Source organism: Chiloscyllium plagiosum, chromosome 21 (assembly GCF_004010195.1).
Source record: "Chiloscyllium plagiosum isolate BGI_BamShark_2017 chromosome 21, ASM401019v2, whole genome shotgun sequence".
Classification (NCBI taxonomy): Eukaryota; Metazoa; Chordata; class Chondrichthyes; order Orectolobiformes; family Hemiscylliidae; genus Chiloscyllium; species Chiloscyllium plagiosum.
In genome coordinates this window covers 46,529,090-46,544,608 of record NC_057730.1, presented here as the reverse complement: position 1 = coordinate 46,544,608, position 15,519 = coordinate 46,529,090, and the positions used below count along the sequence as shown (strand labels likewise).

Genomic DNA, 15,519 nt, shown 5'->3' with positions numbered 1-15,519 from the left:
CTGCGCACGGACAGTGGATCCGAGCAGAAAACGGCGACGTCATCCATGTACAGGGAGGCCTTAACCTGCAGGCCCCCACTGCCAGGAATAGTCACCCCTCTCAGGCTTGCATCCTTCCTGATGGACTCGGCAAATGGCTCTATGCAACACACAAACAAGGCAGGGGAGAGAGGGCAGCCCTGCCTGACTCCAGATCTGACTGGGAAGCTATCTGATTCCCACTCATTGATTGAGACTGCACTGACAATGTTGGTGTAGAGCAGCCTGATCCAATTGCAGATTCCCTCCTCAAAGCCCATTTTGGAGAGAACATCTCTCATATATGTGTGTGATATCCTGTCAAAGGCTTTCTCCTGGTCCAGGCTGATCAGGCAGGTGTCCAACCCTCTGTCCTGCACGTAGGCGATCGTATCCCTGAGGAGTGCGAGACTCTCAGCGATCTTCCTGCCCGGTACAGCACAGGTTTGGTCAGGGTGAATCACCGACCCCAGAGCAGACCTGACCCGGTTGACAATAACTTTTGACAGAATTTTGTAATCCGCTTGTTTGGGCCAAGATTGCTGGCTTATTAAAGGAGCATTTCTTTGTTGGTGAGAGGACCAGAACACCTTGCAATTCCAGTAGATCCACCCTCCTCATACTGCATCTTTGATCAGGTTGATTAAGAACAATTTCTGAGGAAGGTGACAGTGGCGATCCAGAGCTCCAGCTCAATGTTCTGGGTTCAGGTCCTACCTGTCCCAAAGGGACATCATAACGTGTCTGACCAGGCTGATTAAAAATAATTATTAAAATGCATTTGCCCTGATTGGCTAACTGTTTTCTTTCTGACTTGAAGGTGCCAGTGTTGGACTGGGATGTACAGAGTTAAAAATCATACAACACCAGGTTACAGTCCAACAGGTTTATTTGGAAGCACTAGCTTTCGGAGTGACGCTCCTTGATGAACCACCCAACGAAGGAGCAGCGCTCCGAAAGCTAGTGTTTCCAAATAAACCTGTTGGACTGTAACCTGGTGATGTGCGATTTTTAACTTTGTTTTCTATATAGTCGAAAAGTGTGGTACTGGAAAAGCACAGCAGATCAGGCAGCAGTCCTCACTTCCTCCTGTTACTTTATAGTTTGGTTCAATTTGCAAAAGAGTATTAAGATCTATATTGGTATCTGCTAGCACACTTTTGGGGCTACCATGGAGTGGCGCTGGGTGGCATCCTGACCCCCCCCCCCCCAATGAAATCCTAACTTGGTAAGTTTGATTTCTTTGGTCCTGTAATTTCCCCTTTAGTATAATTTAGATTAGTTCAGCTTTTTGCTACTCAATCCCAAATATTAAAATGTGTATAAATAAGGGTTCAGGGCTTTTATGGTGCAGTGGTAGTGTCTGAAACTTTGGCCTTCCTATCCTGAAGGTGCATTACAGTATTATCTGATTAGGTTGTTTTGTTTTGAAAAGTAAGGGTTCCATCTCGCTGACTGCCTTGGACACGATTTGTGGGTAGATGGGGGTTGACAGTTCGCACTAGCTGGGCTGTTAGTTTAGAGGCTTACCGAATAATGAGTCAGATGAGGGTCAGGATTTCAAATCCCACACTAGTTTGAAAGATCTATAAGTTATGGTGTGCATTATCATCCCAGTTAGATGTTTTTATTTAATTTTGATCAGCTTCCTTTATCACTTTACCTTAACCTTTTTGACTTTTTTGTTACGCTTCACAACAGATGCCATCTCATCCATTTTTTAGTTTTATTTTGAAAAGATTAGTGCTCTTGTAGTGCAGAGGTAGTGTCCCTACCTGGCACAGAGATGTCTCATAACGTGTCCAAAAAGATTCATTAAAAATACTACAATATATATATAGAGTCATCCAGAGTAATGATGGGCTTCATGGTGTGTGGTTGATTGAAAGTAAATTCTAACTAGAAAGTCTGGATATTGTCTAAAAGCACTTAACAAGTACAACACCAAAACACTTCAAATTCCTACTGCTTTCTCTAATTTTGAACATTATATCAAAGAATAGTTGGAGGCAGAAAAGGTAACATTTTAAAACAAAATTGGTATGCTTAGCTAATCCTCCTTATATAAGAATCAGTATGAACTCCCCAGCATTGAAATAGTGTGATGAAATATTGTTTGTGTATCTGGATTGATGTACTGTAAAAACCCTCAAGAAGCTCAGTACCATCCAGGATGAAGTAGTTTGGACGATCAACAGGCCATTCACCAATGTGAATAAATATTCTTGTCAAAAGTCCTAGGCAATGACTATCTCCAATAAGAAGAATGTTCTATCAATCTACCCTTGACGTTCAATGGCATTTCTATTGCTAAATCTCACTATCAATGTCCTGTGATTGAGACTGAATTAGACCAGTCACATACATACTATAGGCACAAGAGCAGGTCACAACCCAGGAATCCTGCAGTATCTCACCTTCTGACTCCCCAAAACCTGTCTATCATCGACATGTCAGGATCGTGATGGAAAACTTCCTCCTTACCTTAAAGTTCCAACAACACTCAAGAAGTGTCACACCATTCAGGACAAAGCAGCCTATTTGACTGGCACTACAATCACTGTTGGTGGGTCAAAATTCTGGAACCTCTTTCTTAAGATGCGCATGTATAAGCAAGTGAAAGCTGCTTTAATTTTTATTTTGTGTTGATTTATTCATTTCTGGGGAGCGAAAGCTGTACTTTCTCCTGTTCTTTTGTGGGTGTCACTGACTGAGCCAGCATGTATTGCCTTGACTGGGTGATGGTGAGCTGCCTTGTTGAACCATTGCAGTCCATGAGGTGTTAGACCACCCATAGTGCTATCAGGCAGGGAGTTCCAGAATTTTAACCCAGCGACAATGAAGGAAAGGCAATATATTTCCAAGTCAGGATGGTGAGTGGCTTGAAGGGGAACTCCATGTATTATTACTCTTACCCTTCTAAGTAGTAGAGTTCATGACTTTGGAATGTGCTGTCAAACGAGCTTTGGTGAGATACATCTGATAGATGGTACACACCGCTGTCTTTGTGCATCAGTGGTGGAGGGAGTGAATGTTGAAGTTGGTGATTTGAGGTGCTTCTCAAATGGGGTGCTCTGTTCTATTTAAGTGATAACTGGAAAAAAAATAGAAAAAATAAATTCTGAGAGCTGTGTGGATCTCCTGGAGGACTGATTCCAATCCTGGCCATTGGAAAAATCCATAATTTTATTAAATTAATCTTGTTTTATTAATGAAAAGCTTATATTGTTTAAGACATGCCTTAAATGCTTCTGATATTAGATGTTTCCTACTGATAAAAGGGGGTGGAGTTATGGACGTGGATTTCAAAAATAAATCACAAGAACAGCTTGTCGTTATTTCTGGTGAAATCATAGTCCATGTGGACTCCAAAATGTAACAAAAATCATACCGGAAGGATCTTAATACAGTAGAGTGATTGCTCACTGCAATCATTAAGTACAAAATACAAATTTATTCATAAACACAGCAAATACTATGGACACTGGAAATCTGAAACGAAAACAAAAAATGAAACACTCAGCAGGTCAGGCAGCTTCTACAGATGATTAAAATGGTTTACATTCCAATTTCCACAGATTGTCCCTGATCTGCTGAATATTTCCAGCACTTTCTGTTCTCATTTCTTACAGTGCACACTGCCCATCCTTTCATCAAACAGGAACTATGAGATTCACCTCAATCTAAAATTATGTCGTAACTACATCAACGTCATGCTTATTCAAGCATTTTTCTGTAATCCTGTTGGTATGTAAATTATACTTATTGGTCTAACTATTAGTAAAAGATCACCTGATGTACGTCATTTCAGAGTCACTGTCACATGAAACAAAAGAAGCCATACTGTACCTAACTACATTACACAACTACTTATATTTTCCAGGTTGAATTTGTTTTCCTCTATTCTTCTTAAACTGTTCACATCCACTAAGAATGATTTCCTTTGAGTGCCACTTCAGTTGAAACTTGTCCAGTAGATGATGTGATTGAATTGATATTCTGTCCCTCCTTCACATCAGAGAACTTCTGACTGACATTTCTCCTATGGCTCAATAGCTACATTCCTCAAGAGAAGAACCTTTGATGCTCAATGCAGTTACCAATGACAAGATCTTCAAGGCCAGGCAACAATGCTACCTGCAGTAAATGAGACATTTATTGGTTAAAGCAAGTTCCAGGAACTGTTAGATAGTGTCCAGAAATGGACTAACTTCAGGAACACCCAAATGTTCATATAACAAATAGAAATAGATGAATGGGGTTAATTGGTTGTCTGGGTAGGTACAACGGGACAACAGTGGGAAGTATTGTAACACCTAATTCTGAACCAGATGATCTGGGTTCAAGTTCCACCCACCCTGGAGGCGTGTTATAATATGTTCAAACAGATGCATTAACGATAAGTTAAAGATGGGACAAGTGAGTGGAAGAAACAATAAGACTGAATAGTTAATAAACCTGATCTCCAAAGCAAGGTGGCTCCAGTCTTACTGACTGGTTTGGATCCAGGCTGATACTAAACTTGGATACTAGGATCACAATTCAGGATTAATATATGCTCACAGCTACTTGTCAACGTTATGCGGCCCATTTGTTTCAATGATCTGAGCATCCAGCCAAAGCTAACCACACCATTGCCTGATTGGATGCATTAGCAGAGGGCTGGTTTCATGAGAGGCAACCATCATTTAAAGCTCTCCTGCTTCTTACAAAGGGAGGGTACACTGAGGCTGAAGTAGATACCAACAGTTATACAGGAAATGAATCTGACCTGGAGATGTTGAATATTGGGGTAACATTTGAGAGTTCACACAATGAGTTTTCTGGACACTGCACTGGGGACTTGTTGGAGAGAGTGGGAAAAGGAGAGCTGTCCTGTATCTGCAAGGTGTCAAGAGGCCCTGAAAGCAAATGCTGATAAAGCAGTTGGAGCAAATAACTATGGGTGCCAGTTTTAGCCAGATAGACCTTAAAACCTGGATGCGGTGCCACAAATAGTCCAATGGTGAGTGGTCTTGGTGAGTGAAGGAATCTTTCATTGCCACATCTAGTCAACTACAGCTTAAACCTCACTGTTCAATTCACCATATCTCTATGACTGACTTCCCAATAATGAATCAGGACACATACTTGACATTCAGATGGTGCATTGCAATCTCATGTGTAGGCTGGGATTCTGTTGGCCAAGCCAGTGATACCCAAATCCAGTGAATAAATAATAAAGACCCGCAGCAATGTGGTTAACTCTTAACTGCCTTCTGGGCAATTACAGTTCAGCCATAAGTGTTGGCATAGCCATCGACATCAACATCACATGAAGTAATATTTTAAAAAAAGAACATCTCCACATTTATACAACACGTTCAATGTGATAAAACATCTCAAGGCACTTTACAGGAGCATTATCAAACAAAATTTGACATTGAGCCACATAAGGAGCCATTAGGACAGACTATCAAATACTTGGTTCTGGATCAGTGGTGCTGGAAGAGCACAGCAGTTCAGGCAGCATCCAACGAGCAGCGAAATCGACGTTTCGGGCAAAAGCCCTTCATCAGGAATAAAGGCAGTCAGCCTGAAGCATGGAGAGATAAGCTAGAGGAGGGTGGGGATGGGGAGAAAGTAGCATAGAGTACAATGGGTGAGTGGGGGAGGAGATGAAGGTGATAGGTCAGGGAGGAGAGGGTGGAGTGGATAGGTGGAAAAGGAGCTAGGCAGGTCGGACAAGTCTGGACAAGTCATGGGGACAGTGCTGAGCTGGAAGTTTGAAACTGGGATGAGGTGGGGGATGGGGAAATGAGGAAGCTGTTGAAGCCACATTGATGCCCTGGGGTTGAAGTGTTCCGAGGCGGAAGATGAGGCGTTCTTCCTCCAGGCGTCTGGTGGTGAGGGAGCGGCAGTGAAGGAGGCCCAGGACCTCCATGTCCTCGGCAGAGTGGGAGGGGGAGTTGAAATACTTGGGTCAAAGTAGTAGGTTTTAAGGATGGTCTTCAAGGTGGAAAGAGAGACGGGCAGGGGGGTTGGTGGGATGGCTAGCTGAAAGCAGAATGGAACATTAAACAACAATTTAACCATCAAGATGTCATCAACCAAAACATCTCTTCATCTGACCTGTGGAGTGTTTCCAGCATTTTCTGTTTCTTTCAGATTTCCAGCAGCCTTTTACTTTCTTCATTTTGAATCCACCCTAATTTTTGTGTACAAATTAAAGTAATTTTTAGAATGCTTGTTGCAGTTATGATACACAAAGGCAGTAATTGCAGGCGAGGTCAGAGTTAAAACACAACAATTTGAATCACTGATTCAATTCCTTAGCTTGGTTCTCAATTATTCTAACTGTAGATGGCTGGTACAAACTTTAAAAGAGAACACAACATTAAAGTGACACAATTTATAAAAATAAAAGGTCTCCTTCAAGATACTTTCAGCTGTTTTATTATAACATCAGAAATTTAGTCTTTGCCATATCCATCACAAAATAATTAAAGCCTCTCAAATGGAAGGCTATCTCACATGAAACGCGTTACAATGCAATTGAACTAAAGCAGAGTTAAATCTGGAAGCTAAACTCTTACTTTCGCTTTGAAATGCTAAAAGAAATAATACTAATTAATATTTGGGAAATAAAGTATGATTCCTTAGGCCTTCAAAATGCTTGAATCCTAAATAAGTGTCAACTGAAAATTCAAATGCTTTCCCCTGCAATGTATTTACAAACATTACATCATCTTTGACTAAAGAACACAGTCCTGAATTGTGTCTTGCAGTCTCCCAGATCTGCCCGACCTGCTGTGTATTTCCAGTGTTTTCTCTATTTATTCCAATATGTTTAATATTTTTTTTTCCTTTCCTTTGTTGAGCTTTCATTTAAGTTCATTAAATCGTTTAGAACTGAAGAAACACGTTTCTTTCTCTCCTCTGCCAATACTTTCCTGAATTCACTGAACCTGTTGCAAAATTGGGATGTTCTGATGTTAAAAAATGATTAAGTATGTACTGATCATTTGTACTAAAAATCAAGGAATACAAAGCAGACCAACACTGCCACGACTGCATAAACAGTTATAAAAACAAGTTTCCATGAGGTTAATTGCTCAACAAAAGATAATTATTAGCCTGGACCAAAAGAGACATCTCAGTCTGAGCTAGGAATACCAATGCATGTGATCAGTGGTACGTCTTAGTGAGTTGTTGTCCTTGGAAAAGAGAATGTTGAGGGGAAACCTGATTCAAATGTACAAAACTATGAAGGGCATAGACAGGGTCAATAGGAATAATCTTTTCCTTTTAGTGGAGAGGTCAGTTACCAGGGGCAGTTTAGAGGGGAGATTTAAGGAGAATTTTTTTTCACCTAGAAGCTAGTGAGTGTCTGGAATCTGCCTGAAAGGGTGGGAGAGGCAGAAACCATTACAACATTTGAGAGGTATTTAGAAAAACGCCATTGCATCCAACACTCTGGGCAAAGTGCTGCAAAATGAGATTAGGACAGATAGGTGCTTAATGACCTGGTACAAACATTGAGTCATAGAGATGTACAGCACGGAAACAAACCCATAGATCCAACTCATCAGCACCGAGCAGATATCGTAAACTGATTAGTACCATTTGCCACCATTTGCCCCATATCCATTTAAATCCTTCCTATTCATGTAACCGTCCAAATGCCTCTTAAAGGTTGTTATTGTACCCATTTGCATCATTTCGTCTGGCAGCTCATTCCCTACATGCTTCACCTTCTGTATAAAAGTGTTGCATCTCAGGTCCCTTTTAAATCTTTCCACTCTCATCTTAAACCTATCCTCTAGTCTTGGTATTCATAGAGTCATAGAGATTTACAGCACGGAAACAGACCCTTCGGTCCAACCGGTCCATGCTAACCAGATATCTCAACCCAATCTAGTCCCACCTGCCAGCACCTGGCCCATAACCCTCCAAACCCTTCTTATTCATATACCCATCCAAATGCCTCCTAAATGTTGCAATTGTATCAGCCTCTACCACTTCTTCTAGTAGCTCATTCCATACACGTACCATTCTCTGCGTGAAAAGGTTGCCCCTTAGGTCTCTATCATATCTTTCCCCTCTCACCCTAAACCTATGCCCTCTAGTTCTAGACTCCCTGACCCCAGGGAAAAGACTTTGTCTATTTATCCTATCCATGTCCCCTCATAATTTTATAAACCTCTATAAGGTCACCCCTCAGCCTCTGATGCTCCAGGGAAAACAGCCCCAGCCTGTTCAGCCTCTCCCTGTAGCTCAAATCCTCCACCCCGGCAACATCCTTGTAAATCTTTTCTGAACCCTTTCAAATTTCACAACATCTTTCTGATAGGAAGGAGACCAGAATTGCACGCAATATTCCAACAGTGGCCTAACCAATGTCCTGTACGGCCGCAACATGACCTCCCAACTCCTGTACTCAATACTCTGACCAATAAAGGAAAGCATACCAAACGCCTTCTTCACTATCCTATCTACCTGCGACTCCACTTTCAAGGAGCTATGAACCTGCACTCCAAGGTCTCTTTGTTCAGCAACACTCCCTAGGACCTCCCTTACCCTGGAAAAAGACCTTGGCTATTCACCCTATCCTCTAAAAAGTTACCCCTCAACCTCCAACACTCTAGGGAAAATAGCCCAGCTCTCCCGATACCTCAAACCCTCCAATCCCAGCTATATTCTTGTAAATCTTTTCTGAACCCTTGCAAGTTGAACAACATCTTTCCTATAGCAGGGAGACCAAAACTGAATGCAGTATTCTGAAAGTGGCTTCACCAATGTACTGTACAGTCGAAACGTGACATCTCAATTCCTATATGCAATACCCTGACCAATGAAGGCAAGCATTTCAAACATCACTTTCACTACACCTCTACTTGTGACTCCACTTGCAAGGAACTGTGAACCTGCACCCCCAAGGTCTCTTTGTTCAGCAACGTGATGGGCTAAAGGGTCTCTTTCTGCTCAATGGCTCTATGACTGTCTCACGGGAATAACTGCTGAAAACATTTCTAAATTTAGATCAGAATGCTTATTTCTCAGTTGCCGATAGTTCCAATTTATCATAAATATAATTAAATTTTGCCAAAGTAATTTCAAAATGACATTAAAAATTTTGGTGGCTGAGTACAATCAGACTAATTATATGTAATTTGTTCGAATGTGTATGGACAGTAAACTTTTAAAGTTATTTCTTTAACAAACTACGTAAAAACTAGTCTACTGTGATGCTCATTACCATGGGCCCCACTAGTTTGAAGATTGTGTATTGAAATTGATCAAATAATTTAATTTTTAATATTTATTCATTCTCTTCTTTCTGCCTCCAACTCCAGGATGTTAACTATTTTAGAAGACAATCACATAGCTATTGTTCCCATAATGAAGACAATACTGTTTTCGATACTCTTTAAACTATGTTAAAAGTTGTTCAGAATCACTGGCACTTAATTTAATCTGTGTTGTTACAAGTCATATTTAGCAAATTTGTCACCAGTACACTATGGAAGAAAGATCATCCAAAGTGAATATGTTGTAAATATGGAACTTTTTGAATTACTCAGCACCACACAGATATGTAGATCTGCAATTCACCCAAGATCAAAATAGCCCATGCAGACACAGCCCACAACACAAAATCTACACTATGTTGTGTTATTTCTTTTCTTTTCATTGTTTAAGTGCAGACCGCATGAACACTTTACACTCTAATTATAATGTTTTCCTAAAATCCTTGTGATACCACTATAATGTAAACAGAACCAAGTGTTGAACACTTACTTTTGGAAGTCACTAGATAGGATGTGCAGTCACCTAGAGGGGTACAACACTTGACCCAACCAAAGATGGAAATCAAAGAAGCAAAAATCCCCTGGCCTAACACAAACTGGTTACATCCCCAGTTTTGGCCGTTTGCAGGTTTTGCACCCAGTCCGTCGGCTTTGTGATAGTGAAGAGCCAGATCCCATAGTTTCTTCTTCATCTGGCTGTGTAAACGAGTCGGTCATCTCCATCATGCGAGAACGAGGTGGGTGCTGCAACAATGGAAGGAGAGCCTGGATATAATCTGCCAGCCTGTCCAAGGGTTGCCGGATGCCTGCAGCCAATTCTTGAAGGTCACTACGTAGCTCTCTCAATTCCTGCCTGATGCCATGCAACTCCTTATTGCCATCCCCGAGTAATACATTGTGTTGCTCCTGGATGCCGAAGAATTCTTCATCCGAAATTTGCTTATGTAACCTCTTCCCTTGAGGCCGGAATGAACTTTGTTCTTGAAGGTTTGGTGGTGATGCAATGTCTGGTGAAGAATAATCCGCATCAAAATTTGGACTAATATCTTCCTGTTTCACTTTCACAGTGGTTTCTGTGGAGATGAAAAGATACTGTTCACCTAACATGCATACTGATGCTTTTCAGAGGTTGTCAGTTCACGTCTGCTTGAAATTCATAAGCTTGCTCCAAAACGCAAGCCCAGGATTCAAGTGTTTAGTAAAGAATTACCCTCCCTCGGCCCAGATTCTGCTGCAGCAGGAGATCTAAAGGCATTTATCATTAGTTATAACTTGCTTGTGCTTGTTTAAAAACGATCACAAAATGACCAAAATGTAAGCAAAGGAATAAAAAAGCATCTTGGACCTGACTGAACAGCTGTTCTGGGATCCGAAGTAGGCCATTCAGCCCCTCAACATTGTTCCTCATTCAAATAGTATCACGGCTGATCTGATCATGGCCATAACTCCACCCTGATAGCCACTGACTCCCTTGATAGTCATAAATTTGTCTCAGCCTTCCAAACAATTAATGTTTCCCCTGAAGCATAGCAGGCTGAGGGATGACCTTTAGAGAGGTTTATAAAATCATGAGGGCCATAGATAAGGTGAATAACCGTGGTCTTTTTCCCAGGCTAGGTGAATCCAAAACTAGAGTGCATAAGCTTAAGGTGAGAAGGGCAAGATTTAAAAGAGACCTGAGGGGCAACGTTTGCACACAGAGGGTGGTGCATGTATGGAATGAGCTGCCAGAGGAAGTGGTAGAGGCTGGTACAATTATTCATATACCTGGATGGGTATATGAATAGGAATGGTTCAGAGGTATTCAGGCCAATCACAGGAAAATGAGACGAGTTCAGTTTAGGAAACCTGGTCAGCATGGACTGTTTGGGCTGAAGGGCCTGTTTTCATGCTGTATGACTCTACCTCCACCACTCTCTGAAGAGGAGAGAGCTATGACTTGTGACCCTCTGTCTTCGGTGGCAGATTCCTTAGTTTTAAAATGTCTCTAGTTCTAGTTTCTGCAACAAGGAGACACATCCTTTCAGCTTATATCTTGTCAAGCCCTCTCACGATCCCACCTGTATCAATAAGATCACCTTTCATTCTTCTAAACTCCTATGGCTATAGATCCAGCCTGTAAGAACTTTCCCCATAAAGCTAACCCTCACCCAACCCAAGAACCAGTTGAATGAACCATCTTTGAGTGCATCTCCTTGACCAATCAGAATGAAAGGCTGATATGTGAACAGCCTGAGGAATGATAAGCAAGTGCTATCCCAGTGGCTAAAATTAATGTCAATTCAGGACTTTAAAAAGGAGAGTGAAGAAAAGATTAATTTTTCATGCCTTTAAAATGCTGTTTACATTTGTAGTGATTTGACTGAATTTTCTAAGGCAAGTTCAGTTCACATCTACTCGAGAAACTCGGCAATTTGTTGCTTGGCCATGATGAGGAAGAGGACAAGACCACTTTTTTTTCAGAACTTAGCCATGGTTGGCACAACTCAACACAAGCTTCCAGATATTGACATTTGGCTTTGCATCTTCTGCTCACCTGAAGATGCCGTACATGGTTTGTAAGTATCACAGAACTCCATTAGCCTCACTGTTATTTTGGCAGTAACATCTCGCTCAACATCTGTATTTGTTGAACAAAAATCAGGAAATAACATCATAACCCTGTGGAGATCAGAGAGGTGCTAAATGAATATTTCTCATCTGTTTTCACTCAGGAAAAGGAGAATATTGTAGAAGAGAAGAATGAGATATGGGATATTAGACTAGAAAGGATCGAGGTTAGTAAGGAAGAGGTGTTATCAATTCTAGAAGGAGTGAAAGTAGACAGGTCCCCTGGGCTGGATGGGATTTATCTGAGGATTCGCTGGGAAGCTAGGGAGGAGATGTTGGAGCTTTTGGCCTTCATCTTTGAGTCGTCATTATCTACAGGTTTAGAACCAGAGGACTGCAAATGTTGTGCCCTTGTTCAAGAAGGACAGTAGAGACGACCAGGTAATTATAGACAAGTTTTGTAAAGGATTATAAGAGATAGGATTTATAATCATCTAGCAAGCAACAATTTGATTGCAGATAGCCAACATGGTTTCATCAAGGGCAGGTCATGTCTCACAAACCTCACTGAATTTTTTGAGAAGGTGACCAAGCATGTGGATGAGGGTAGGGCAGTTGATAGATCCCTGAAAGTTGCCACCCAGGTTGATAGTGCTGTTAAGAAGGCATACGGTGTGTTAGGTTTTATTGGTAGAGGGATTGAGTTGCGGAGCCGTAATGTAATGCTGCTATTATACAAAACACTAGTGTGGCCGGACTTGGAATATTGTGTACAGTTCTGGTCGCCCCATTACAGGATGGATGTGGAAGCATTGGAAAAGGTGCAGAGGAGATTTACCAGGATGTTGCCTGGTCTGGAGGGAAGGTCTTATGAGGAAAGGCTGAGAGATGTGGGCCTGTTCTCATTGGAGAGTGGAAGGCTAAGGGATTTGATAGAGACATACGAGATGATCAGAGGATTAGATAGGGTAGTCTTTTTCCTAGGATGATGATGTCAGCTTGTACGAGGGGGCATAGCTACAAATTGAGGGGTGATAGATTTAAGGCAGATGTCAGAGGCAGGTTCTTTACTCAAGAGAGTTGTAAGGGCAAGGAATGCCCTGCCTGCCAATGTAGTTAACTCAGCCACTTTAGGGAGATTTAAACAATCCTTGGATAAGCACATGGATGATGATGGGATAATGTAGGGGGATGGACTTAGATTAGTTCACAGGTCAGTGCAACATCAAGGGCTGAAGGGCCTTTCTGCGCTCTATTGTTCTATGTAATAATATAATAATAGTATTCAGTATCCATCTGTCTCCATTAAAATTTTCTTTTGTTATTCACACCAGCATATTGGGGGCATTGCAGTGCTACTATGAGTAGAAAGGGGAAAATGAAAATGCATTGTTGGTGAAACTACACTTAGAAACTCAGGATTATCTAAAGGGAAGAATATGAAATGAAAATGTGGTTAGATTTTGTATTGAGGAGAAAGTGAGGTCTGCAGATGCTGGAGATCAGAGCTGAAAATGTGTTGCTGGAAAAGCGCAGCAGGTCAGGCAGCATCCAGGGAACAGGAGAATCGACGTTTCCTGAAGAAGGGCTTATGCCCGAAACGTCGATTCTCCTGTTCCCTGGATGCTGCCTGACCTGCTGCGCTTTTCCAGCAGCACATTTTTAGCTTAGATTTTGTATTAACTTGCTGTGGGGTTAAGGGGAAACAAGCTGGGAGGACTGAAGGATACAAAAATTAGTTTTTAAAAGCAACACTTACATTAATAGTGCAGCAAGTTACATACTTTGACGTAAAGCACAATAGGTTTGTACATGTAATTCCCCAGAAATTTCCATTTGAACTGGATCTGCAAAGCTGGGACCACTAGCATACTGTTCAGACACCAGTTGAGAAGTGAAGGCTAAGGCCAAGGTGATGAGTTGTACAGAAAGCATCTGTTATGAGAAAATTGTGCTTGGTGTACAGAATTTAAAGAGGTGAGGGAACCTACCCTGCAAGCACTCAAGCAGAAGATGTGGGAATACACAGAGCTGGGAAAACTGGGAAACCTTTGTGTGCACTGGGAATAAAACACACATTTGCAAGATTTGGACTGTCCTTTGTCTACCTCTGATGACACAGTGATGATTTCTCACTGCATTGTTCTGTAAAGAACTGGGCCACCAACAGACAGAGATTTTTCAGTTGATACTGATAATTGGTGGAGATTCAATGGAAGTGTCCATGAGCTTGGAAGTACAGAGGCCACTCACCATCGAAGCTGTTGCCCGCTTGATAGTCGGGGGGTCGGTCCTGAGTACTGATCCGTGTAGCATTCTGGCCCAGTGTGAACAGCAAGACTGGCGGCCACTGGACTCCGGATTGGTGGCTGAGCATTGGTGGCACCTGCCTGCCATGCCAAGCCACCTGGAGGGGCAGTACCGGTGTCTTCGTCTGCTGGCTGGGAGCGGCATGTCGGCTGCTGGCTGTGCCCGTGCTGCCATCCTGGCTGGCGCCGCTGGTACTGGGCTCAGCACCGTCCTCGCCTCCGCTGGTGCCCGGGCCAGCTGGGTGGTGACCAAGGGACACTGAGGTGGGCTTGTCCTCCTCCTCTTCTTCCTCCTCCTCCTCCTCCTGTCGCCGAGGCGGGGGCGTCCCGGTGACGGCCCTCTCGCTCCGCAACGCCTCCTGCGCCAACTTGATCACCTTGTCCTTGGTGCGGTGGCACATGTCGTACCATCTTTTCTTGATGTCCCCGATGTCCCTGGTGCACTTGGAGACGGCGTTGACCTTGGCCAGGATGGAGAGCCAGACCTTGTTCTTGGTGCCCGGGGGCAGTTTGGTCTCCCCTCTCCCAAAGAGTTGATCCTGGTGCAGTGTGACCTCCCGGATCAGGATCTCGGTCTCATCCTCGTTGAAGTTGAGTTTGCGGCGGCGGAACGCGTCCTCTTGTGCCATTGGGGCGCAGCAGCGGCGTAACTCCCGGGGAGCGGGTGCACGGACAACCCTCGTGCTCTGGCTGTTTATCCCCTGCCTTAAAAAAATACATATATAACCTGTTCCTGCAGGAAAACCAGGAAGCTTTAAGATGGCGACTTAAAGTTGCATTTGCACTCCGACGGAACGTCGCATTTTGGGTGCGTCCGAAATACGAGGTTTGCGGCGTCACAACTTTGTCGCATCGCGGGGGAGGGGGGGATGCGACAACATTTCGGGGCTGGGGAAGGGGAGGAAGGGTTGCACTGTTGGGTTAGAATCCCTCTCTCTTCCCCCCCGAGAGAGACAAAAAAAATCAACATTGCATTTACAGTTTCACGCAATCGCTGAGGTCCTCCCCGCTTTGGAGTGGAGAGGGGGGTGTTCTGGCCGTGCAAAGAAAAAAATACCAAGGAGTGGTTTTGTGGTCCCGCTCCCCGAGTGAGTGTGCCCTGCCCGCGGTGTGAGAAAGTGACGCCTGTCATTGGAAGGACACATCTGGGCAACTTGCATTTCTCGCTTCTGTCTCCCCGACCAACTTTTCTCAGGAGTTCCGTCGCACCGGGAAAGGAACAAACACAGAAGACGATGATGTGCTGTTATGACTGCAAGCCCATCTCTGGAATTAACTGCAATCTAGGTTTGTTCAATGTTGCATTTCAGTTGCAATGACACTTGTCATCTTTTGCTATACATCCTGTGTCT

General features: G+C 43.0%; 1 protein-coding gene across 2 annotated transcripts; it reads right to left on the bottom strand.

Moving 5' to 3' along the window:
• Positions 1-5,911: 5,911 nt before the first annotated feature.
• LOC122560835 (nuclear apoptosis-inducing factor 1-like) lies at positions 5,912-15,147 on the bottom strand. 2 transcript variants are annotated; one of them, XR_006314825.1, is made up of 3 exons: positions 14,112-15,147; positions 9,799-10,381; positions 5,912-6,205 (listed from the first exon to the last, which is right to left on the bottom strand). XR_006314825.1 is itself a non-coding variant. In XM_043711981.1 (2 exons), the coding sequence occupies exons 1-2, from the start codon at positions 14,794-14,796 to the stop codon at positions 9,909-9,911; spliced, it is 1,158 nt and encodes a 385-aa protein (XP_043567916.1). In that variant the 5' UTR covers positions 14,797-15,147; the 3' UTR covers positions 8,748-9,908. The 2 variants fall into 2 exon arrangements, 1 of the variants encoding a protein (XP_043567916.1); XM_043711981.1 differs by lacking the exon at positions 5,912-6,205 and having other exon boundaries at positions 8,748-10,381.
• Positions 15,148-15,519: the final 372 nt, after the last annotated feature.

Excerpts from the sequence above, each read along its gene's own strand:
- LOC122560835 (XM_043711981.1), bottom strand. The coding sequence starts at position 14,796 with ATGGCACAAGAGGACGCGTTCCGCCGCCGCAAACTCAACTTCAACGAG. Across the intron at positions 10,382-14,111 it reads AGCGGGCAACAGCTTCGATG|AAACCACTGTGAAAGTGAAA; the intron begins GTGAGTGGCCTC and ends TCATCTCCACAG.